At 43.0% G+C, this 25,190-nt stretch overlaps 2 protein-coding genes across 3 annotated transcripts; one reads left to right on the top strand and one right to left on the bottom strand.

Annotated features, from left to right (window-relative positions):
• Positions 1-366: 366 nt before the first annotated feature.
• Positions 367-3,948, top strand: car15 (carbonic anhydrase 15). The gene is made up of 8 exons (XM_007567860.2): positions 367-837; positions 932-961; positions 2,231-2,407; positions 2,498-2,643; positions 2,758-2,850; positions 2,930-2,996; positions 3,436-3,596; positions 3,679-3,948. The coding sequence occupies exons 1-8, from the start codon at positions 786-788 to the stop codon at positions 3,889-3,891; spliced, it is 939 nt and encodes a 312-aa protein (XP_007567922.1). The 5' UTR covers positions 367-785; the 3' UTR covers positions 3,892-3,948.
• Positions 3,949-6,584: 2,636 nt separating this feature from the next.
• On the bottom strand, positions 6,585-24,889 carry setd1ba (SET domain containing 1B, histone lysine methyltransferase a). Of its 2 annotated transcripts, none has more exons than XM_016679592.1 (18): positions 24,808-24,889; positions 22,421-22,572; positions 22,100-22,198; positions 21,140-21,410; positions 20,213-20,334; positions 18,695-19,774; positions 15,239-15,988; positions 14,582-14,755; positions 14,287-14,380; positions 13,414-13,634; positions 13,261-13,333; positions 12,776-13,174; positions 11,012-12,250; positions 9,629-9,795; positions 9,426-9,551; positions 9,193-9,312; positions 8,655-8,792; positions 6,585-8,558 (listed from the first exon to the last, which is right to left on the bottom strand). In XM_016679592.1, the coding sequence occupies exons 2-18, from the start codon at positions 22,556-22,558 to the stop codon at positions 8,385-8,387; spliced, it is 5,385 nt and encodes a 1,794-aa protein (XP_016535078.1). In that variant the 5' UTR covers positions 22,559-22,572; positions 24,808-24,889; the 3' UTR covers positions 6,585-8,384. The 2 variants fall into 2 exon arrangements, with proteins under 2 accessions (XP_016535078.1, XP_007567895.1); XM_007567833.2 differs by lacking the exon at positions 24,808-24,889 and adding an exon at positions 22,805-22,890.
• Between the last annotated feature and the right edge of the window lie 301 nt (positions 24,890-25,190).

Raw genomic sequence — 25,190 nt, 5'->3', positions numbered from 1 at the left:
TTAAAATGTATTTTTTAAATCAATTTAATCAATGAGATTACTTTTGTACTTATATTTATGTTATTGGAGTTAGACCATAACATAAATATATATATTTTTTTGTTTTTAATATTTGGGCCATAAAATTTACTTTTTAATTATCAGTATTATACCATAAAATTACCTATTCTGACTTCATTTAAATTATTGAAGTTAGACCACAGCATTAAAATGTTTCTTTTTTTTGTTTGTTTTATATTTGGGCCATAAAATTTCCCTTATAATTTTAAAACTAAACTATGATTAAATTTTTTTTTTTATTCATTTTTTTTATTTACACCATAAAATTACCTAAATTGATTCATTTATGTCGTTTTACGACTATATTCTTAATCTGGACAGTTAAAAAAAAAAAAAGCGTATTTAATTTATTGGGTTAAATAATAAAATAATTTGTATTAGACCATAAAATGACAATGTAATTCCATGCATTTATGCATGTTTAGAGCATAAAACTAACTTTCTAGGCACACTGATGTGTAGATAAAAGCACATCCTCTCATGAATGGGTGTTGTTACTAGTCACTGAGCATCTCTGATGGCTTCGGGGAGGAGGGGTGAAGCCGTCCTCGCATCAATGAGGCTGTTGATCAGAAAGGACCACTGGACTGGTAATGACACAGTTCACTGATCAGTCCCAGAGGAAATAAAACTCAGCTTTCACCACCCACCCCACTTAAGCTGGACGTTCCTGCAGATCTGCCTTCATTCTACCTCAACACACGCAGACGGCTGCCTGAGCCACCATGCAGCGGAGCGCGGCTCTCCTCATGCTCCTGCTTCTGTGCGCTGATTCGCGTAAGAGTCCACGTTAATATCAACAACTTTGTTTCTGGTTAATTAAGTTCAAGAAAACATCTGGTTGATTGTGCTGGTTATTTGTGTCTTCCAGAGGACTATTGCTATGATGAGCCACATTGTGGTAAGTAAAATAATAACTATTAGTTTGGAGACTCTAGGTTTACATTTGGAGCCATCATTTTAGCAGCTTGGTGTCTGTAAATCCTTTAATTCAGGACTAAATTTATACAAAGTAGTAAGCCTGTTAAACCAAGATATAGTGGAATATTTTATCTCCAAATAACTTGGTAGACTTTAAAGCTTTCAATGCAAATTTCTCTTGTGCTGAAGTTGTTTTGCGCCAGTATTTGATCCTGTCCTCCATGTTAGCTCAGCAGCATCTTATGCTACAGATTAAAGCTGTTGATCATCTCAGCTTCTTATTAAACAACTTCTGTAGATTTTTTTTTATTTTTATCGCCTCACAGTTACAAGAACCTTTCAGATTTATTTCAGCGAGTTTCATTGTTGAAACTCTGATTTTATTTTCTTCTCTGAAACCACTTTGTGGTTCCTCAAGAACATAAAACCTTACCAATGCATGTATGCTCAAATATAATCATAAACTTTGGTTAAATGTCCTTTAGTGACTGGAAACTGTTTGCTTTTTGTTGCTATCAAGAGACACCAGAGTTAAAAGCCTGATTTACATACAATTTTTTTTGTTTGTATTTGTAGTTTTATGTTTTTAAATGGTCCTCGTGTGCCCCCTTTTCTAATGGCGCCCTGGGCAGCTGCCTTTTGTGGTCACCACTGTTTTGTTTTGAAGATTTTGATTTAAAGTGCAGTTAAATAATTTGGCCCCATAATCTCAGATTTGAAAGCAAGTTTGAAGGTGTTGATTTTAGGAGAAATCACTTCTTTCTTTTTTGGCGCCATCTTGGTGGTTACCATGGCTAAATCCTAATAAACCTTCTTTCATCTAAGTGGGAAACGATACGAAACGCACATCTAAAGCTGTTTTAGAATGACAATGACAAAAATCAGATTGATTTTATGGAAAAGCCCCAAAGTATAAAAAGTATAACTGTATAACCTTCAATTTCAGAGAAAACCCGCATTAAGCTGGTACTTGTGGATCACATTTTTGTTTTTAGCATGTATTGAATTAATGGGCTACATATGGGGCCCACACAGGGATGCTGGAAAGAAGGAGGGTTTGAATTAGTTTTGGAGTTGGAGTTATCTGGACTCAAAATCATGTTTTAAAAAAAAATCACCTGAAAATGACATTTTTAAATATTTTTCCTTGCTCTCTTTTTGCTTCTTGAAACACATTTGTAACTTTTATCTTGATCCTGTTCTGGAGAGTCCAGCTGACTCAGCGATTCTCTCTTTACCTCTGCATCAGATCCGTATTCATGGGGCGACTCCTTCCCTTCATGTCACCCTTTACTCGAGCGCCACCACTCTCCCATCAACCTGGACCACCAGTTGGTCCGAAACGACTCCTTGGGGCCGTTGCACCTTGAGGGTTTTGACGCGGTCCAACCAGGCCACTGGACGCTTGAGAACGACGGACACTCTGGTGAGCATCCCGCAGATTCTCCTCACCTTCCCGTCGTGTCCTGTGTTGGATTTGACGCCCGTGTTGCGCCTTCCCTTCCTCCTCCTTCAGTTTTGCTGCAGGTTGGCAGCGGCATGGCTGTGAGCGGCGGAGGTCTTCCAGATGTTTACCACACCATCCAGCTGCACTTCCACTGGGGAGGCCTGGCGACGAACGGCTCTGAGCACACGGTGGACGGGCGCAGATATCCGATGGAGGTACAGTATGGTCAGTAGGCAGCTCTACTCCGTCTGTTTCAGCAGGCTGCCGCGCCGCAGCCGCCCCTTAACGCCGCCGCCGCCGCGCCGCGCCGGTTTTGATGTCGTCCACAGATGCACATAGTCAACATGAAGTCCATCCACCCCAATGAGTCTGCAGCTTTGGACGACCCAACAGGATTTGCTGTTCTTGGCTTCTTCATTGATGTTAGTTGATGAAAACGTGCAACACCTTTCATTGTAATGCGGCTGCAGCTTTTACATAAGGTCGTGTCTTTTGTTGCAGGTCGTTTATGCGGACAATGTTCATTTTGGACACATTTCTCAAAAACTGTCTTCTGTGGCCTACAGAGGTTAGACTCACCATTTACAATCACTTGCTACTGCACTGAAAAAAAAACAAAATTTGACCAAGTATTTTTGGTCTAGTTTCTAGTGCAAACATCTTGAAACACTTGAAATAAGACAAAACTAACCTCCAAAGAAGTTTTCAGCAAGACACAGGAGCTTATTTGAAGTAAACCATTCCTTAATTTTCATTTTTTTATAAAAGTTCTAGCTTCACTTTTAACTTCTTATCAGAGAAGTAATCTGCCGGTGGAATCAGCACTAGAACTTTTTCATCAATATTTAGAAATCATTGACTTAAAATCTTGCTGAAAAGTTACTTGTGGGTTTGTTTTGTCTTATTTCACGTGCATTAAGAAGTTTGCACTAGAAACCAGAACAGAAGCATTTGGTGAAACTTTGCTTTTGCAGGTTTCTAACATGGCTGTGCATCTTTTCCTCAAGGCCAGACGACTAAAGTAAAGCCATTCCCACTGCTGAGTCTCCTGCCGAAGCACAACATGAGTCAGTATTACCGTTATTCTGGCAGCCTCACCACCCCTCCCTGCTCCCAGGCTGTAGTTTGGACTCTCTATGAGGTCCCCATCCTCATCTCCTGGTCCCAGGTTGGTTCTGATTCCTAAAAAATCACAGGATTCCTGCCTGGCTGCAAAAATTTTAAAAATACTAACTATTTTTCTTCCTCAGCTGGCTCAGTTTACCTCGCAGATCTTCTCGACGGAGGAAGACGCAGAGCAGGTGACGCCTCTGCAGAACAACTTCAGGCATGTCCATCCCACCTTCAGCCGCACCGTGTCGGCCTCCAGAGACGCCGGGCTCCTCAGGGCGGCGGCCGGTCGACCGATCCGGTCAAATCTGCTGCACATCATTGTCCTGGGCAGTTTCATCTTTAAACTTTAACTCTCCTGTTATCCCACAATGATGTTTGAGATTTCTATAAAAACGTCACTAGAAAGTATCAAAGGGTCCTTTGCCTTTGTTTTGGTATTTTCTTTTAAATCTGATTCCTGGATAAGTCCTTATTTTGTATCTTTTTACATGAACTAGGCCAAAAAAGGGGCCTGACAATGTAGGATGGTGTCTTAATAACATCAAACCAATATCTTCTAAAAATACTCAAACCTCTTAAACCTTTTCTCATTTTTATTCAGATATTGCCTGCGTGGATCTTCTGTTGTCACTCTTTTGAAGCCTCTAACTTATTTTTTAATTAGAATTATTCTGTATTTAACTTTCTTCCATCATCCTATCATCCCCTCCCGACTGCAGAAGAACATCCACCCAGCATGATGCTGCCACTACTATGTTTCACTGTCAGATTTATGGAGTGTACAGAAAATAATTGTTTTCCCAACTGAGCTGTGGGTCTCTGCAGCTCCTCCACAGTTACCATGAATATCTTGTTCTTGTCAGTTTTTAGAGAACATTTTTGCAGTTTAGCTCCTCTTACATCACATCACGACAATATATATATATATATATATATATATATATATATATACAATGCAATTTTAATGCATCTACTTTTAAAATTACACTTTAAATGAGAAAAATTACATTAAATTAGACTTTAAAATGTTAGAGAAAGTCTAAAGTTTTAATTCAAAGTGTAACATGAATGTTTTTCCAAAGCTCTTAACTTATATGTTATTGAGTCTAAGCAGAATAAACAGAATAACATTAAAAAACTGCATTCCAACAATTTATTCAAGTCAGATTAGCATTAATTCAACATATTTTTACTCAAGAAAAAGTAAAAAAAAAGTGTTTGGTAAGAAGATTACTCAAGTACAGAGGACTAATCATATTATTTGATTCAATATTTAGAAATTAAATCAGACAAAAATAGCAGAGTTAAGTGCAAAATGTGGTATTTTAAAGATTAAAATAAAAAAAAACAACATATAATTATACAATATAACAAATTAATACAGAAGAAACACTTTTCCTAATATAATTTTCTTCCTGTGCAGATTTACTGTATCTAGTTTGACCTTGAAATATTTCAGCAGGCTTAGTAGATACAAAATAACATCCTTGTGTTGCAGTAGTTTTCATTTCATTCTGCTGCCCAGATAAAATAGTTTCCATCTAAGGAAATGAGCAAGCATGTGGCGACTGTGGAAAGGACTCAGAAAACAAAATGTAATTTAAATGGACACACATGGGGAACAAGCCAATCAGGAGAGGATCTTTAGGCAATGCAGCCAATTAAATGAAAGAGAGCCAGACATTATCCAATCAGTTTGTTTCACACTCTTTGGCTTGATTTGATGAATATACTGAAAAATATGCTAGGTTTTAATTCAAAGGAAATAAAGAAGCTTAACTATTACTTTACTATTTTTTTCTAATATAAATCAAATACCAGAGTCCTGAGCAGCTTCAGGTAACTTCATACAAACAGAATAAAACAAGTTAGGAGAGCAGAAAAACATCGTCATGATGAGAGAATATCCTAAAACTTTGGAGACAATGCTCTACTTTCAACCTATATGATAATATTTACTTCCATCTTTTCTGAGAATCATTTTCAGATCATCTTTGTCCAAACTTTAGGATGACACTGTAGTGACTTCTGGCTCGTAATGTGGGATTTGTTGAATAAATCTGAGAACACAGAGCAGCATTTTATGATTCGGACCAATCAGTTCGAGCTCAGCAGATGGAGACGGGTGTGAGTTTGGCTCCCATGCTGCTTTGCTCAGCCCTGCCTCTCCGCTTGTGGTCACACCATCCTGTCACAGCCTCAGGTCAACACACACACACACACACACACACACACACACGCACACACACACTCCCATGCCTACTTAATGCTACTATATTATTCTGAACAAATGGGATAATTTAATGACTTTCAGACATAATCCATACCTAAAAATTCAGATATATTTAAAATCTTCTTTCTCGCTTGTGATCCAAAATCTGATGTTCATCCATTCTGGTTTTACTTGAGGCTTAAGTTTATCCACCTGATTTCTGAGAACAAATCAGAAGAACGGGGACATTTTCTGGCCAGATAAATATATAGATCAGTTATAGATAATTTCATTATCTATAATGGGGCAGTAATTCACAGGACTGCATACAGAAATCACCAGATTCTTCAAAATTCAACAATTTTTCACATTGTTTGAGTAAACAGAAACGCAATGGGGTTATTTTCTGTTTTCAATGGAAACACTGGAGGACTAGACATCAAAAAGGGTAATGGTCTGACATGGCAAAAACATTTTTTTTTACAAAATAATTAGAAAAAGAAAAAAAAAACTAGCCACTTGATTCAATTTACTAACATTTGAGTTGTTTCATTTGCGAGATAGGTAAAAATTAAATATAAATCAATAAGAAGCACTTTATTCTTCAGAAATTAAGATTTTATTTTAGATAAGAATAAGAAATAAAGTTTTGAACTTAAAATATTCTTCCAGATTGTAAAAACCCAGAAATAAATAAATCAGACTCAATAAAGTTTATCCTCTCCTTTCTTAAATTCATATTAAAAATTATATTATGCTCTCTGAACAGCATTAAGACGCTATAAATGTATAAGAACGGCACTCCTTGCTACAATAAAAGAACAACCACTGTTTATGGATGTATGCAAAAAAATTTTATTCATCATTTTTTTCTTTTTCATACACTTATAATAAATAGACACGAGAAACGGGCTGAAACTTCAGTCCTCTTCCCAGTGCCGTTTCTGCACTTTTTTTTTTTTTTCCACACTGCAAAGAGCTTTTCATAGAATTTACAACAAAATTTAAAAAACCAAAAATAACAGAAGGAGCTTGACACAAGCTGAATATCCTGCTACCAGCTGACCAGCTCAGCGCTCGCCCTCTTTATGATACACACCCCTCCGAGCTGTGTTCAAGTAGCAAATCCCAAGAAACAAAAATATATATATATTTATATATATATTTATATATTTATATCGTATTCACAGTTAAACTACTTACACGTTTTAGGATCTCAAAGCAAATGGGCAGAAAACAAAGACGTTTCCACAAGAAACAATCTTTCAAAAAGGGAAGTGGAAGCTTTTTCCTGTACACAGTGGACCTTTTAAATAAACAACCTTTTAACCGTTAGCTCCTTTCACAGATCCCTGAAAATATTTAAATATTCAGTCTTTCGTTAAAAAAAAAAGAAAAAAAAAAATAAAAGTGTTACATTTCTGAAGATAAAAAAGGTTTTAGATCTTCTGTACAGATTCTCATATACAATATGAACATCAGAGGTGGAAAAAAAACAAAACAAAAACAAAAAAAAAAACAAACAGGAATCTGCATTATTAATCCAAGTGAATGAAAAGCGACAACTGACTTGGTCTTCCGGGGCTTGAGAAGGAGAGGGGCGCAGGTGCGAGCCCTCGAGTGCATTTAGTATTTTATCTTTCATCTAAATAAACGACAAAGACAGAGAGGCTCCAGCGAGGAGGCCCGCAGGCGCCTTGATGTTACTGAAAATACAACAAAACATGATCATCAAGAGAGGGGAAAAGTTCCTCGCGGTTGCTTGTTAACACATCAGCAGCTTCCTCATGATTAAACAGAGACAGTCGTACATTAATTAATTAATTTGGCACTTAAAATGATGAATAACTGCTCCCCGCCCACCCCAGAGCTGAAAACTCAAGATTAGCCCCGTTGCTGTTGAGTTGAGATTCTCTTCCGTTTTCGGCCAGCAGGGGGCAGCGCACTCACATTCCTGCACCAGGAGGTACCGACACTCATTCATGCAAAACACGCACCCATACATAGTGTATCTGAACAAATAGGCATGAAAATACCTGTTAGAAAAACAAACAAACTGTTAGAAAAAATATATATAAAGGAATATGATTAATGCAAATTTTTGCAGAACATCGTTAAACCTTTGCATAAACTAACAGGAAGCAGCACGACCCGTCCAGGACAGGCGAAAGATGCTTGAATACTCCAGATTTAACCATTTGTATCTCGGTCTAGTTTGATTTATTACGCGCAGGGAAGGAAGCGGAGAGAACGCTCCGCCTTCCGCTCGTCTGCTCCAGAGACAAAGTGACCTCAGGCATCTTAAAGTGTTACTGAGCAGCTGAACATGTGAGTTTGTTTTTCCTTGTACCACAAGTGGTTGTTGTGGGGTAAAGCTTATGAGACAAATGAGAGGAGAAAAGTGTAAAATAAAAAGCCCCGCCCCGAGCCGGGACCCGATGCTGCAGGAGTCGTGCAGAAATACTGGGGAGAAAAAGTCACACTGGCAGGAAAATAACAAACACAGTTTCACTTGAAGAGCACCGTGAATCGTAAACAATCTAGAGTTTAATGTATGAAGAGTGCAGGTCAGGTAGCTTAGCTCGACCCAGCGTGAAGCGCCGGGTCGCTTCACGCTGCGAGGCGGGTCCGTTAGTTGAGCGTCCCCCTGCAGTTCTCCGCCCCGCACAGACACGGGATCTTCTCGTCCTCGATGGGGAACTTGTAGTCGTACGTGATCTCCTCGTTCACGTTGATCGGCTGCCTGGAGTAGATCACGATCTTCTTCTGAGACTCAACCGTGATGACTTTAGCATAACAGTTAGGCTGCAAACGACAAATAAACAATAAAAAATAAAAAAAAATCATAAAAACAATGTTTTTTTTTTTTCAGTTTGTGAAATGAAGATGATGTCGCCTTACGTTGCAGCTGTGGTTGATGAAACGGGCAAAGTTGCCACATTTGGTAGCGTCAATGATGGTGTCATGGTCCACGCGGAACATGTAGCTGCTGCCGATGCCCTCCTCCTCGTAGCGCTTCTCCCGCATGTCGGCGATCACCTGGCAACCACAAAAAAAAAAAAAAAAAAAAAAAAAAAACTCATGAAGGTTTGCGTCAACCCTGCTCAGCTTTACACGATTAGCCTCCAAACAAAAATAATGTGTTGCTAATTTTAGAAGTATTTTCAAGGAATTTTGCTAAATTTGCGCTTAGGTAGGACATTAAATTTGACTCGCGGTATCGCTCATGAAATATAACTTGACATCAAATAAGGCAGAGGCAGCAGTGTGGTGGGACAAACACCGCCACCTACAGGCGGGAGTTAGCATCACTTAAATCCAACGATTTCGACTATTTTTACAAAAAAATTTGGGTAAAAATCCAGAAGAACTGATGAATGTGGCCCTCGGGCCTCGACTTTGACATATGTGGTATAGATGGAGCTAAACTGCGTCTCACCTGTCGGATGTTTTGCCCCACGTACTCAATCACCATCTCATCAGCAGCAATGGGCTCCATGGCGAAGAGACCCCAGTCGTGGATGTGCGACTTGCAGAATCGTATCTTCTTCTTGCGGAACTTAAAAAAAAGAGACAATAAACGCCCAATGAATAATAAAAATCCTTTGTTTGCACCAAAACGGTTTTGTTCTTGCTAAATGTTCCTCCGTGGGAACCGAACGACTGGGTTACCTTCAGCTGGTTGAACTTGAGCAGGTCGCTGTCGCATGCGAAAGAGGAGAGCAGCCGCCGCTGCTCTGACCGGCGCTCTGAGCCGGCTCTGGTGGACGCGTGGACCTGTGCAGGAATGCTCATACCCTGCGACAGTTCAGCGCCCAGGTTAACGCCCAGCAACACACACATGTGTGCATTAATTATATATAAGCTCCACCCACCTGCGTGTCGACCGGCGGCTCCTCCGACTGCACCCGGGAGCTCTGCAGGTACTTCACCTTGTCCTTCTTGTCGATCTTGTAGTATCCCTCGCTCCGGGCGCAGCCGGTGGCGTGATCCCGCATGCCGTCGTCTCTCCTCTTCTTCTTCACCCCGGGGATGTGGGTCGGTGCAGAGAAGTCAAGGAAAACGAAAGAAATCACCCAAAACTTCCAGAACGCACCTCGCTTTTACCAGGGCAAAGGCAAAATTCAAGCACTTTTCAAACATTTTCAAGGTAACTTTTCCAACAATACAATTCAAATGAACTGAAGAAGACGGTTTCACTATTTATGTATTATTGTTATTAATAATGGCCTGTGACTGTATATTCTACAGCGTAGTTGACTAACATATAACAAAATTTCATGTTTTGAAATGTCTCTGAAAAAAAATTTCTCTCTAAGTTTTTTGACATTTAGCAAATATAAATAATTTTAGGTCTAACTGACCTAAAACAGGAAGTTTAGTTTGATTTAACTTCAGACAGCAGGAAGAAAAAAATGTGTCTTTTATTGTTTATTGTCTCTCCCACTGATAGTCAAACATTAGGCATTTTATTACCAAACTTTATGCAATGACTGAAATGACTAATCGTTATGAATCGATTATTTCAATAACTGTAATCGATTTAGTAATGGATCGATCGTTAACTGGACAATAGAGTAGGAAAAAGGCCAATAGCTGAAAGAACACACTCTGAGCAGGAATTAAGCCAAAACTGTTTAAAAAATAAAGTTTTCTTTCAAGATTAAAAAAAAAAGAAACGCTTCTTTTTTTGCAAACATTTGTTGAAAAAGAAGCTTTTCACAGAACTCCTCAAGTGCAGTTTAATCGTCACCTGGTACAACTTCTGTAAAAAACAAAAAATCTATCAAGCACCTTTTGCTATCCAATTATTTATCAGATAGTCAAAAAAAATAATTAACGTATCAGCCGTACGATCTATTGCTAATCAGTCCAGCAGAAAGGGCTGAGCTTTTCACAAGCTAAAGCTATTACTATGTTTTAAGTTACTAATTTATCTTTTGCTACTTTTGCATGTTAGGCAATAAAGTGTTTACTTTCTTATTTAGAAAGGAATAAATGTATTTATTTGCTCAAGTGGTTAAGAGAAAAATATGCAGAACGTGAAATGTTTTAATCCGATTAATCGTCATAATCTTCTGCTAAAATAATTGCTAGTTGCTGCCTTACAATATACAGAAGTCAAGAACTTTCAAAGATGTCAAGCAACTGTGCGAACCCTGTTTAACCAGCAGGGGGAGCTGCTCTGTGATTCACGCAAAGATTCAGATTGTAAACAAGAGGTTCTGATTGCTCTAACCAGCAGCAGCAAAGGATATAAGGATGGTTGACCCAAAGCGTGTCGTTGAGCCAGTCGTTGCCGTTGTCCTGCTGGAGCATCTTGTCGTACGTGATCTGCAGAAGCCGGATGTCCTCCTCGTCGATGCCTTCGTTCCAGATGTCGTACAGGATGGTCATCTCCTCGAACTCGGAGCGCGGCTTGAAATAGGCGCGCGGCGGCGTGCTGACCGGGGACAGGCTGTCCAGCAGCAGCTCCTCCCAGCAGCGCCGCGTCTTGCGAGCCGGCTTGGTGACGGGGGGCGGCTCCTCGTCGTAGGCGGGGAAGCCGTCTTCGGCGGGAAGCAGCGTCTGCGGCTCCACGTCTCCTTCCCGGAAGTCCAGGCTGGTGTGTTTGGGAGATCGGACCGTCGTCAGGGAGACGCTCTCCAGAGGCGACGCCTGGGGCGCGTCCGTGGACTCGGATGAAAAGTCGTCGCCGGCGGATGCGGCGGCGGTCTTTTTGATTTTGGGTCGCCCCGGTTTCTTCTTGGAGGCGATGGCGTCGGACATCACGGGGATATCGCCCGAGACGCCGGTCGGCAGATCTTCAGGCGCGACGGCCGAGTGATCGGCTCCGGCTGCCAGCGACGGAGGAGCGCTGATCGGCGGCTCCTTGAAAACGGGCCGCTCGTCAAAGCTCTTCCTGTTCAGCGTCAGGGCTGCAGGTTCGGGGAAGACAGGCGTGAAGGTTAAGTCTCTACCGGGAGTTCGAGGGACGCCAGCGCTGAGGACGGGGGACTGGGACGGGTAGGAGAAGGGGCTGCCGGGGATGTGAGGTGAGCTGAGCATCAGGCTGCTGCCTGTCAGAGGGGCGTCGCTGCCCGGCGTGTTGGGGATCGTGTCGGTGCTCTGGGATTTCCCCAGACAGCGGGCGCGCTCCATCAGGTCCCGGCCCGGCGTGCGAGGGATGTCCTCGTCCGTGGGGAGCCGCGGTCGCTGAGGGAACTCAGGCAAGGGTCCGGGGGGCGGGTGGAGCAGGGAGCGACTCTCTATGGCAGGGTGAGGGGGGAGAGGGAGGTGCATGGAGGACGTGGAGACGGATTTCGGGGCAGGTGCGACAGGATGGGAGAGGGGTAACTGAGTCGGGGTGCAGGGCACTTCCTCAGGCTCTGCTTTACCTTTGGGTTTGACCTCCTGGTCGCCGTCAGGGAGGGCACCGGTGGGGGTCGGGGGCTGGAGGCCTGCTACGTGGTCCTGAGGTTCAAGCTTGACATCAACACAGACTTTCTCCTCTTTGACTATTTAAAAAAAAAGAAAAAGAAAAGAAAAAAAAGTTGCAATTTGAGTTCAACAATGTTCAACTTAAAACTATTAAAACAGCAACAATTTTATTGAATTTCTGAGAGATTCTGTCAGGATTTAATTCATCCCTGAAGCCCCCAGCACCGGTGGCAGCAGCACTGCTGGCTGGGGGCTGTGGGAGGAAGGGAGGGAGGGGGAGGGGAAGAGAGAGAGAGAGTCAGAAAGAGAGAGACAGAGAGAGAGAGAGAAACAGAGAGAGACAGAGAGAGAGAGACAGAGAGAGAGAAAGGAAGCAAGAAAGGAAGGAAGGACGGACAAAAAGGAAGTAATAACGTGAATGAGTGAGTGAGTAGGAAGAAAGGAAGGAAGCCAATATATATTTCCATTCTCTCATTTTCTTCACTTTTATCCAGAAATGAAACTGAAATTGTGTTCCAGATGTTTCCTTTCTGTTTCCAGATGTAATACAGGAGGAACCTTGCAGGTTCTGCACGAGGAGCTTGGTGTGGACCCTCACTCACCTCTGACCCCCTGGTGCGCCGGTGGCTTCGGCTCCTCGGGGGTCTCCTCTTCGGGAGGACTGGGAGGTCTGCGTTTGAACTTGCCGCCCCGCTCCTCTTCCTCTCTTCGCTCCACCTTAAACTCCCGCACTTGGACGGTGGGAGGAGTCGCTGGTTTGACGTCTTCCTCCCTGTTCTCCTCCTCCTCATCGGACGACGAGGATGAGGACGAGGAGGAAGATGACGTGGTCTCGGCCCCTTTTTTGTCCACCTTCTCTGCGACCGCTTTCACGTCTTCCTCCGTCTCCTCCTCCTCCTCCGAGCTCATCTCGTACTCGGAGTCGGAGCTTGCCCCTGACGAGTCGGAGCTTTCGGCCGAGGAGTCGGAGCTGGCCTTGGAGGAAGCCGAGCTGTCCGCTTCTGCGAGTGACGACGCAAAACGGTTGATAACAGGAAAAAACGCAATCAAACTCTCAACAGATGTTTCTTTTAGGAATCTGACGTACCGTCGTCGGACGAGTCTGATGATCCGCTGTCACTGGACGAGTCTCCATCTTTGTCTTCGTCCTCGTCACTCTCCTACGAGGTCATTAGACATCATCATCATCGTGTCGTTTACCTTCATCCGTTTTTTTTTTGTTTTTTTTGACGAGACTCACTTTGGCTGACGACAGTCTGTCTGGAGCCTTGTCCTCATCGCGCTCCTCGTCGACGGCGTCGGACAACGACTCCTCCTCCTCCTCCTTCTCCGAGGTGTCCATCTCCTCCTCTCCCTCGCTGTCCAGTTCGAGCGGTCGCGAGGGCCGCCGCTTGGCCGAGGGGCCGTCGCCGGCCACTTTGGAGTCGTCTGACGGGAGCTCGGCTGTATCTCTGTCTCTCTCTGGAAGACATTTGTCACCAAAACTGAGTTGAGGGGCTTCGGGAGAGTTTTCACACAGTTCATCTCATGTCTCAGCTGCACACTTCAATGTATTTTGTTTGGAAGGAAGGAAGTAGAAGGGCAAGTGGTTTGCACACATTTCCTATAGCAAAATTCAAGCACTTTTCAAACTTCTTCAGCACCACGATATGGAGATGAAAACAATAGACAGGAACTAAAAAAAAAAAAAGAGCTTCTGTGAAAGTATTTTACATTCTACAGCAGGAACAAGGCAAACTAAACTACAACAACATTTTACACACTTATACTATACTGCTCAAAAAAATAAAGGGAACATTTCACTTTAATTTTGTGTGTGGCTCCAAATCCAGGCCTCCAATTGGTTAATAAATTTGATTTCCATTGATGATTTTTGTGTGATTTTGTTGTCAGCACATTCAACTTTGTACAGAACAAAGTATTCAATGAGAATATTTCATTCATTCAGATCTAGGATGTGTTATTTGAGTGTTCCCTTTATTTTTTTTGAGCAGTGTATTATTAAAGGCATTAAATATGAGGGGACAGACATTTATTTGTAAAGAAATTTGAAAATGTATAATTTTCCTTCCATAAATCCTGATGAATTACATCAAAGTTTGTGGATTATTACCTTCATCCTCCAGTTCGTCGTCTGCTGGGGTGGCCGGTCGGGCTCGTTTGCTCTCTCCTCCCGTTGCTGTATCAGGTGGATCCTTCCTTTTTACCTGAGTTAAAGAGTTGAAATGTTTTCATCGATACTTTAAAACATAAAATTACAAAACATGGCATTATATGACCAAACAAGCATCTTATGGGATGGTCGTAGGTCACATGACAAGGGGAGGAGAACGTGGCGTCGTGTCTGACTCGACCGCAAAACTCTCAAGTCTAATTTACACGAAAAGCAGCTCTGGAAAGTTTGTCACCTTAAAGGACGGCAAGCGGATGGCTCCTCGCAAACCCATCCCCAGACCCATCCCTTCGTAGCCGAGCCCTTCTCCTTTGTTCCAGTTCTCCAGCAGACTGGAACCTATCGTCTCTTTGGGTTTGGGTCGCTCTTCTTCTTTGCTCTCAGCGCCTTTTACTGGAGTCAAAGATGCCTGCAGAAAATGAAAAGGGGTTTTAGTTTCTAGAAATCCAAAAAAGACAACAAAAAAAAATCTACTTTTTTTTTAATCTAATCTACTTTAAGAAATAAACCAAGGAGACACATGAAACTCTCATAAACAGGAGTTTCCAAAAAAGGGAAAGCTTTTGATTTGGTTGACATAAATCAAACGTGATTTTGAGGGGATTTGCATTCATAAAAACATGGTGAACGTCAGAGCAGATGCATCATTTCTGTCTATTGTCCCACTGACAGCAGCCAGGCAATTAATTCAAAACTACTGGCTGAATTTATGAGAGCCGGACCACAGGGAGGCAAATCTGCAGCAACTTCACAGAAAGGTCATCATCTGCCACAAAGAACCGATGATTCACATGGGAATGACGGCTCCCAACGTTGGTGTAACTGGTTTAGCGTTTTATCCATTTTCAGATTGCGGTGCAAACACACACATTTCAGGAAGTTCGTATTTTACCTTTGCCGAATGCTCCTTCTTATCCCACCACTCGTCGAATGCCCTGAAAGCCACCACCTCCACCATTTTGCGGTTGAGGTCCCTCTTCATGATGGCCTTCAGCTCCTTGACGATGACCAGCAGCACGCCGTCGACGGTGGCTTTATGGGGGTCCTCCTTTTTCGTCTCGTACCCCGGTGGAGGAACCGTGGGGTTGAACTGTGGTAAACTGGGATGGTGCCACTGCTGCCCTGGCACCCCGGTGCTGCACGCCGGAGCGGCGGCGTCCAGTGAAAACGGAGGGTAGAGCCCGCCGAACTGCCCCGAGGTGCCGCCGTCCATGAAGAGCGGATACGAGTACGGCCCCCTGGTCTGAGTCATGCGGCTCAGCATCTGCTGCTGCATCTGGAAGGATATGTGCATCGTGTTCCACCGCTCCCACGGCACGCAGTTCATGAGCCCCATCATTTGGATCACGTCCTGATGATAGTGGCCGATGGGCGGGATCATGTGGGGAGGCACGCCGTGGTGGCCGCGCAGGTGAGCGGGGTGCCCCAGCATGTTGGAGTGAGGGTCCAGGTGCTGCGGGGCGATGGCGAAGCCGGCTTGATGCTGCATGGCGTGGTAGCTGCCTGGGTGCATGGACATGGTGTGCATGGGCGACACGGCCGAATTCACCACGATGCCCTTGGCGCATTCCCCGCTGGTGATGGTCGCTCCCGGCATCTCGTCCTCGGAGATTTCCATGTCTTCTCCCGACGACTGATGAGCCTTGGCGAGAAGGGGACAAAAAGCGTCAAGAGCCGATGTCTGTGCGGTCGTCAGCCTTTTTCTGCGTCCGCGCTCTCCGAGCAAACGAGACCGCAGTCTTCAAACAACAGCATTAGACTGGTAATCCAGAGAGCTTTTAGTTCAGAGAGAGAGAGAGGTTTTAAATACACTACTGAATAGAGATGAAACGATTAATCGGATTAATCAATTATAAAAAATTTAGTAATCGTTATCTGGAAACTCAAAAAAATATATGTATTTGCTGAAAAAATACCATATTCAGAGCAGTAATTAAGCCAGAACTGCAAGAAATATATACATTTTTATGATAAAAACAACTCTGTCAGTATGTTTTACCAAAAACTCCTCAAGTGGTGCAGTTTTAGCTTTACCCGTTTCAAATTCACTAAATAATGCTATATTATTGCATTTAAACAATAAAATGTTTATTTTCTTCTTTAAAAACGAATTCATTTTTTTAATTTATCTTTTAAATGATTTCTAATATTGTTAAATAAAAGAAACATCTGCATATATATGCCAATTTCTTTTCATCCTTTTAATCGATTAACCGTCAGAATAAATGATAAAATCGATTCCTAAAATAATCGTTATTACTATTAAACTATTTTATATCAAAACCGGTCAGGAGTAATGAAGCTGATGCGGCTGAAACATTTCAATCAGAGCTGAACTAGTGAATATTTCAGAATGGCAGCTATAAATAATTCCAGCGCTAATCTGAGTTCAAAGTTTTGTATACCCATTAGCAGTCAAACACAGCTGACCTGTGGCTTTGGTCAGCACGGCTCCAAGCGGAGCTGATTGCCTCTTTTATTAGAACACGACAGTGGACAAACTACAGAAAACTGTAATAACAAAATACAAATTAAAGAAAATATATTGGCAGCTCTGGTGAGGACTCATAAAAATCCCTAATCTGTTCATTTACTGCAGCAGAATAATCTTACACTGAAAATTTAGAAAAATCCAACAGAACAACTGTTTTAATAAAACTCACTTGTGACAAAATTGTTTACTCCTAACTATCACATTAAAATAAAGTACCTAAAAGCCTTTAAAATGCACACTTGTTTTAATTGGTCTGTTAAACTGCAACATTTCTTAGAACTTTTAAATTGTAATGCGTGGCTTCCTGTTTTCCTGGGGTGACAATATGATGCAAGACACAGAGCTCCTAATAGCTAAAGACAGTCAGAATGATGCAAGAGGAAATCTCTGAAGCTAACTTTTAGGGAGCTGCAGCAAGAGGTGGTATCCTGAGGTCGCCAAGTCTTTATAACAACCACTGGTTATTTCAGAGCCATGCGCTCATCTGGTTATGTGGAACTACGTTTTGTTTTTCAGAAAAACACAAGTGTGGCGTGACAAAATAATACATGTGGGAAAAAAAAGACTCTCATGCCCAGCGTTCAGCATGGTGGAGGATCTGTGATGCTGCGGAGCAGGGAAACCTGTCAGAGTGCATTAACGCTTTGAAATGACTGAGAAACACAGCTATCGCAGTCTCTACTGGAAAACTGACACCGGATCATCATTTGGTCTGTTAAAAGGCTAATGATCCAAAACATGAGGACAAATTACCAAAAAAAAAAAAAAATCAACATTCCCTGTGATCGTCTCAGTCCGTATAGAAAAGCTCTGGAGCTGAAGAGACGAGAGCAGGAGAAAGGACATCGGACTCTGGGTGATCTAGGCAGATTGTGCAAAGAAGGGTCAAAGATTCCTCTCTATAGGCTCCAAGCTTGTGAAATGTTATAGTGGAAAACAAAGCGGCGTCTCTGTGGACAATAAGGGGGTTGCATGAAGTATTTAAAGTGTCAGTGGCAATAAATGTACTACTGGGGACTCTCTCACAATAAAATTTATCCAAGTTTTAAGGTTGGACATTCTGTGTGTTTCAGTGTCAGATTGAGCAACAGTATAAAATAAATAAATAAATAAATTTTAAAGTATTTTATGCATTTATGCAAAAACAATCCGTCGCAAGCGGCTGCAGTTGTGGAAGCAAGCTGACTAAACTTGTCAGGGGAATGGCGTTGTTATCCAAATGACCTGTTTGCACTGTTTGCTTTGTGATAAGTTGAAATATGAGAGCAGAGACGTAATCCCGACTGTAAGTCTCTGCTACAACCAGGAAGTGTGAAGCTGAATGGGGCCAACAGCCAAAACTGTGTTTTCCTCCCTGTGAGCAAGTGCAGCGAGTGTTAGAAAGAGGAAACGAGACGCTTTGTTCTCTTAACTGCAACGCAGCTCGAGTTTCTCCCTTTTAAGAGATAGTATAGTTCAGAAATGTAGCCTCGCAGGTCAGAGTGTGAGCCAAGCTTAATAATTGTGAAGCTATTTTTAAGTTAGGAATCTAAACTTGCAATTCAATTTAGGCTGTTGCTTATTTCAAAGACGCCTGTCTTGACAGCAGTTGTTGAGAAACCAGAATTTCCGACGCAGGGCAGAACAAAAACAGTGACACAAAGTCTTTACTACGACAATCTCACACTGAAACTAGACCTGACTTCCGGTGTCCCTGTTTAACTGTCATTCACACCTGCACACATCAACGCCAGCCTCGCGCTGCTATCACCCAGTCAAGGCTTAATAAGTGTGGCTTGCTGCTGCTGCCACCTGCGCGCCAGTTTTTGCAAAACTCTTGTGATTTGTGTCACACACCCCGTGTCTGCGTCTTACCGTGTCCATTTTCTCAGTGGGACTGTGGCCTCCGTCTTTGACGTCACCTTTTCCCATCTTTTCGTTGACGGGAGAGCCGATTCTCTTGATCAGCGAAGCGGTTCCGGGAATCGGCTCTTCGTCGTCGGAGTCCGGCAGCGGGGTCGGGCTGATGTCCTCCAAGCCGGTGCTGGACGGCCGAGAGTTCTGCTGGCCGCCCGCGAAGGGTGGGATCGGGGACAGCTGGGAGGATGAGGAGGAAATGGGGCTACCTTCCATTCGCACCTCGTTGTCCGAGTCCCGCTCCTCCAGAAACGGCAGCAGCTTTGTCCTTTTTTCCTTGAGGAGCATCTCAATACGCGAGTCCAGGCTGTTGCGTTCCGGATCCAGCGCCGGGGAGCCGGGCGACGGGCAGCGCTCTGGCGTTTGAGGGGGAGGGGTGGCGGGTTGGGGGACCGGTTCCGGCGGCGGCTCTGGGATCGGAGGCGTCTCCGGCCTTTCCTTAACGGGCAAGACGTCCGTCGGGGGCGTCGGAGGCGGCTGCGGCGGTCGGAGGTACTCGCCCTCCCTTTGAGCCGGGTGATGGTACGGCGACTCTGACGGGGGGAACGCAGGCGGCAAAGCGGCTTGGTAGGGCGAGAATGCGGACTTAAAGTTGGGCGTAGCGGGAGGAGGCGCTGTGTAGTTGAAGGAAGGGGTTGAAGGTGGAGGTTCAGGCGGCGTCAGCTGGTGCTGCTTGAAGGAAGCCTGATCAGACGGCGTATTCCGATACATGTTGCTGCGGTACTGAGGCCTCTCCGGCCGGCGGTTGTACGCGTCCTGGAACTTGCTCTCGTGCCTGCGGGACTTGTACCCTCCAGAGCTCTCGGGACGGCTCGACTGATACGCAGGTGTGGACTGCCGGCTGGAGTAACTGGAGTCCTGAGAGAAGGGCGTACCCGGCTGGCGAGGGGTGTGAGGGGTTCCCTGGGACTGGGGGGTGTCCTGCCTTATGCTGGAGTAACCCGTCTCCAGGCTGAGGGGAGTGGTGGAGCTGCTGGGTGGCAGCACTCCTCCTATAGACATACTGCTCTCTGACAACCTGCGGATGGGCTCACAGGCCTTAAAAAAAAAAAAAAAAAACCCGGGGAGAGCGATTGCGTCCCATCTTTCCAACAGCTGTGGGGTCAAAAAAAAAAAAAGACATTAAAATAAGTTATATTGGGAAAAACTTACAACAATTTGAAAAAAAAAAGTGATTATATGAACATAGCAACATTTCAGTAAAGAGAATATCTAAAACTCTGTAGGTCTCTAGGTTCAGGAGCTCAGGAAATATCTTACTACAAGGTCAAAGTGCTTTTTTTTTTACAGCTTTGAGAGTTCAAACCAGAGTCAAAGGTCAAGATAACATCTCTCTTCAGGCTTGGATTTTACAAAATAACAATACTGGTAAAATGAGCATCAAACAACACCAAATTGACCATATAGAAACAATCATCAGGACAAAGTTGTATAAAAACACTCCTTAAATTTTGCTAAAAGTTTCTCTTTTTTTACCAGTAAGGCCTCTGCAAGACTCCGAGGGGAAACTTCCCTGTTTTCCTCTCCGCCAACAGGCAGCGTCCGCGGTGTGTAGCTGCCATTCATCAGGAGCTGAAAGTACCTGAGGCGATTCTCACCTGCAGGACAGTTAAAATGAGCCGGTCTGATGCAAGACTTAGAAAGCAGCAGGGCGACTAATAAAAAGTGATCAGAAATTATAACTGGTAATACTTATCTCTGTAATAGTTGATCAATAAAACAGAACAGTAGCAAAATCAAAGAACACATTATCAAAGTATTAAATGCTTTCAAATAAATTAATATTGATTGTTATGGCAATCTAAAGATATAAATAGTGCACATACGAATCAATGCATACAACAATTGCATCTTAGCTTTTAAAAAGTGCATGCTTAGTTTTTTTAAATTAATGAAAACAGTTCAAAGTGCACTTAAAAAATTGCTGAATTAAGTCCATATAAATACAAATAGTAAGAAAAAATATGTTAACATGCACTATAGCAAAATGCATTTCAGATACTGATTTTGAAAGACATTTGAAACTTTGAATAGATTTATTAAGTGTAAAAAAAATATATATTTCTCATTTTTTAAAAGACACATCAATTGAAATCAACAGAGGTGCATGAGACTCTGACAGATTGGTATTGTTTGTTTTCAGGTCTAAAATTATGCTCAGTGGGAGTACGCAGCACCCCCAGCTCTGGGCTTATGGGACCGAGCTCATTTTCAATGAAATTCAATTACGCCCGTGTAACCAGGCAACGCACGTAAATGTAAACGCGTGACTACTGTCATTGTGAACATTCAAAACAAACATGTAAAACTAATCTTTTCAAATCCACGTTCATGCATCTTATAACCGATCTGGCTCTGCATAAACGCAACCCTGCAGAGGCTTTTGAATGAATCACTGTTTACCTTTCGGGTCCAACTCCACGTGGATAATGTTTCCCATCACGGACGTGTTGTGCAGCGACTGAACAGCAACCTTGGCGGATTTCACGCTCTCAAAAACAACTTTAGCTATTCCCAGGTGCTTCTTATTCTTCGGGTTGTACAGGATCTCAACCTCCTCGATATCTCCAAACTTTTTGCACATGTCCGTGAGAAATCCCTCCCTGATGTTGTCGTTCAGCCTGGCGAACGTCACCTCCTTTGGAGGCACGGGGCCGACATAAAATTCATCGATCTGGGAGAGGAATGAAAGGAGTTGAGGTGAGAAGGGCCGTCAAAGTTTAATGTTGCGTTATGTGGGGTCATTTCTATCAGGCTAGATAAGGATTAAAAGAAAGCTGCAATAAATTTCCTACAGCACTTAAAGCCATATATGAAACAGTGTATCCACACATTGATATACAATAATCAGGCATAACATTATGACCCCAGACAGGTGACATGAAAGACTATTTCTTCATTGTGACACCTGTTAAGCATGTGGGCTATATTAGGCAGCAAGATAACATTTTATCTTTGGGGCTGATGTGTTAGATCCAAGAAAAATGGACAAGCAGAAGGACCGAAGAAAGTTTTACAACTGGATCAAAGCATCTCCAAAACTGCAGCTCTTGTGGCGTTTCTGGTCTGCAGTCGTCCAAAGAAGTAAAAGCGGTGCCCTAGTGAGCAGGGTCTGCTTCGTGGGGGTCTTATCCAACTCAAATTGCTGAAGAATGAATGCTGATTCAGACAGAAAGTTGTCAGAAAACAAAGTACATCCCAGTTTCAGGCGGGATACCCATGAAGATCATAATGTTATGCCTGACCGGTGCATACTTTAACTCCAAGACCCAAAGATGACAGAGAGGGGGGTGTGTCTGCAACTTCTGACAGCAACTGTTTTCCTCAAGCAGCAATGTGGCATCCGACTCCGATGGTAGATACCTTGAATTTAGGCACCGGTAGGTCTGTTTCTTTGTACTTTGTCCAGAGACGTCCGATCCTCGGGTCACGGACCAGGTCCACCGGTGGTATCCCTGGGTTCTGTTGGAGATAAGGATGGGACACGATCCTGTTAGCCAGGTTCACACAGTATTAACTTGTTGCAAAGTAGTCGTGCAAAAAATCGGAATTGTTGCTTGGTGAAACAGGTGTTCTTGGATGTTGAATATGCCACGGCAAAACAGCCACATAGTAACGGCATCATGGAGGTCGGCTCCTCGGTTACTATTGTAGCCTTTTGGCCGCATCAACGGCGGCACTTACGGGCATGCTGAAAGTCTGCCCATCGTAGCGATAGAGTTTGTGGGATCCCTTCTTGAGCGCCGGGTCGATGATCAACTTGTAACTTCTCCAGTTGTGATTCCGCTTCTCCGCCGAGCCGCATTTGGGATGACTGTCCATGCCGTTCGCCAAACCTGAAACGGCAGCCAGCGACAGGGAGAGAGGAGAGCTAGCGTTATCGGGAGCCAGGGCTAAACAGTCTCCCGACCAACCAGCCCTTCCAAACACTTTAAAACAGCCCGGCGCTACACATGCATGACTCCGGCAATGAGGGTAAACGAAAATTGGATGTAGCGTATATCCCACTTACGGAAAAACAGGCATTAGTAAAGCTGGAGAAAGAGGGGAAAAAAAGAACAAGCTTACTTGAACTCTGCTTTCTCCCATGGTCTTCGTTCAATCTGTTCCTCTCCGCTGGCTTGGACATGGTTCGTCCGATCGAGTGTTTTTTTAAATACACAAAAAGATGAAATCGCCTTGCTTTCTCCGTTTACATTACATGATTTCGCTTGAAGAATACTGCCTCCTTTTCGGCGAGAGCCAGCACATATTGTGTGTGTGTGCCTCTGCTCTCTCTAGCTGCTGTCTCTCCCACAATACACCGCTAGGCTTGCCCACCCCCTGCGCGCATCGCACTTTCGCCACAAAGTTGCTTCCATTTCCATCGTAAACTCAGCTAAAAAAAATCATCTTGGATAAACACGAGGTACAATAGCACAAATACACCTAAAACATATGGGAATATGAGCTCTAGTGATAGTCTCGTGCTCTTAAATCACTGAGTAACAGTGTTGAATCTGCTGATTGCGTTGACTTAAACGGCAAACAAGCTAAACTCGGAGGGCAATATCTTCTTAACTGCTTCTGAAAGCTAATAAAGCTGATTCGGGTAGGAGCTGTATGCTATACAGACGTGTCGCTGCATATTTTAAAATAGAAAAATGAAACCCAAGTGCGTCCAGAGACTCCAGTTGGCTACTTATGTTGCATTTAAATCAAATTAATACGACTTAAAAGGAAAATTTGGTTAGTTAGCAGCTGGTTTCTACAGTTTCTTTAACGTTTGTGACTATTGGAATGCAGCGGCTTGTTTCGTTTCTTTCTGGCAGTTGATACATAACGGACGAACTAGAACAAACAGCAATGCCTGCCTTATTATAGTCATCAAACTATTCAAAATTCACTGGTATTTCCTGATCTTTAGCTTTCTTCTTTTTTTGTTTCAACGACGAGCGTGTTGTCGAGCAAACTGGGTTTTGTTTGACATTGCCTGTTGTTTTGCAGTGCTCGGGCAATTGGCTGGTTAACAGCGGCAGCTCGGCGGGCCAATCAGAGCCCGGCAGCGGTGGAGCTGCCTGCTATTAGAGGCAACGGCTCAGGAGTCCTTCAACAGAGAGAGCAGGGAGAGGGGGCTGAGTGCGCTCTCTCGGCAGCCATTTTCCTTAAAACAGGACTCAATGGCCTATATGGGTTTCCTTTGTTCCAAAAGGGATCTTTACACTTGGTTTCCTCATCTCTTTACGGACTATGATAAAACGTATGTTTGCTCCTTTTAAAGGATTGGGAAGATTGGAAGAGAATGTAGCTACTGGATGTAAATACCCTGTGACATTTTCAACCTTTTTTTCTTTTGCTTGGAATCCATCTTTGTCTTAACTAGGTCATGGCACACCCATATAATATTTATATTTGTTAAGTGAAAAACCAAATGTGAATAAACTTTTAAGTGATTGGAGATGTTGAATTAGACATGAAAACAGTTAAAGTGACAAATGTTACTATTCCTTTTATGGCCTTGTAGGAAGTGAGTAGCAATAAGTAAGTTTTAATTCTTTTCATATAATTTATATAATGTAACATTTTTGATTGTTTAACAATGTCAATTGTGAGGCATGCAGTAACTATTATTAAAACTATTTTTTTTTCAGTTTCATATGTTCACATTGATTTCTGTATGTGTTTAAGTGCAACTTGTCCAAAGCAGGCCATAAATAACAAATATCTTTTCACCAAAATGTATTGTGCTAATAATTATTTGTGCTAATAATTATTTGCTTCGTTTATTAATTGTCAACATTCTTCCTCTCAAAACAGCAACATGGCTCGTCTTGCACCCTGCCCTGGAACGGTGGAAACAACCAGAACCACGTTTAGGTTCGAGTCGTCCACTCGCCATTTCAGAGCCAAACACGTCCAGAGTATAAACGCCGGTTTGACCTTGCCTCAAGGGTATATCTAAATATCTAAGACAAGCATATTCAGGTAGTCCTTTTTACAAAAATATTTCTTGTAATATTTAAATCACAAACAATCCAAAACCTAATAGGAAACCGATGGAGGGAAAACTTTCTCATTGTGAAAATATTTACCTCAACACTTTGGTGAATGCAGTTAACAGGCCTAAACGCAGGGACAGGAGGGATGTTTTCAGCCCCATCTTCGGATCCTCTAATAATGGCTTTAATAGGGGGTGGGAATGCGTCTCCTGAAAAGGAAGGAATTCCATTAGCACGACAGTTAGACCTCTTTTCAAAAAGTCTCTTTTTTTTCCCTCTCATCACTGGCAAGCATACCCCATCTGACAGCCAGCGAAAATGCATCTTCAAGCATCATCTGTGTGGGCAATATGCAAAACCATCTCTTCTCCTCAAGACAGGATTGCAGTCGAGTATAACCTCGTCCATTTTCGACATTTCTAACTGAGCTACATCATTTAAACCTACATGGAAATGTTTTAATAAGGTAACGGATT

This window comes from Poecilia formosa, unplaced genomic scaffold (genome assembly GCF_000485575.1).
Source record: "Poecilia formosa unplaced genomic scaffold, Poecilia_formosa-5.1.2 Scaffold6, whole genome shotgun sequence".
Classification (NCBI taxonomy): Eukaryota; Metazoa; Chordata; class Actinopteri; order Cyprinodontiformes; family Poeciliidae; genus Poecilia; species Poecilia formosa.
The sequence above is the reverse complement of the archived record's forward strand: the minus strand, read 5'-3'. Positions and strand labels throughout refer to the sequence as shown.

Excerpts from the sequence above, each read along its gene's own strand:
- car15 (XM_007567860.2), top strand. The coding sequence starts at position 786 with ATGCAGCGGAGCGCGGCTCTCCTCATGCTCCTGCTTCTGTGCGCTGAT. Across the intron at positions 2,408-2,497 it reads TGAGAACGACGGACACTCTG|TTTTGCTGCAGGTTGGCAGC; the intron begins GTGAGCATCCCG and ends CTCCTCCTTCAG. Across the intron at positions 2,851-2,929 it reads TTCTTGGCTTCTTCATTGAT|GTCGTTTATGCGGACAATGT; the intron begins GTTAGTTGATGA and ends CTTTTGTTGCAG.
- setd1ba (XM_007567833.2), bottom strand. The coding sequence starts at position 22,865 with ATGTCCAAGCCAGCGGAGAGGAACAGATTGAACGAAGACCATGGGAGA. Across the intron at positions 22,573-22,804 it reads TGGGAGAAAGCAGAGTTCAA|GTTTGGCGAACGGCATGGAC; the intron begins GTAAGCTTGTTC and ends CTGCCGTTTCAG. Across the intron at positions 22,199-22,420 it reads GGCAGACTTTCAGCATGCCC|AACCCAGGGATACCACCGGT; the intron begins GTAAGTGCCGCC and ends TATCTCCAACAG.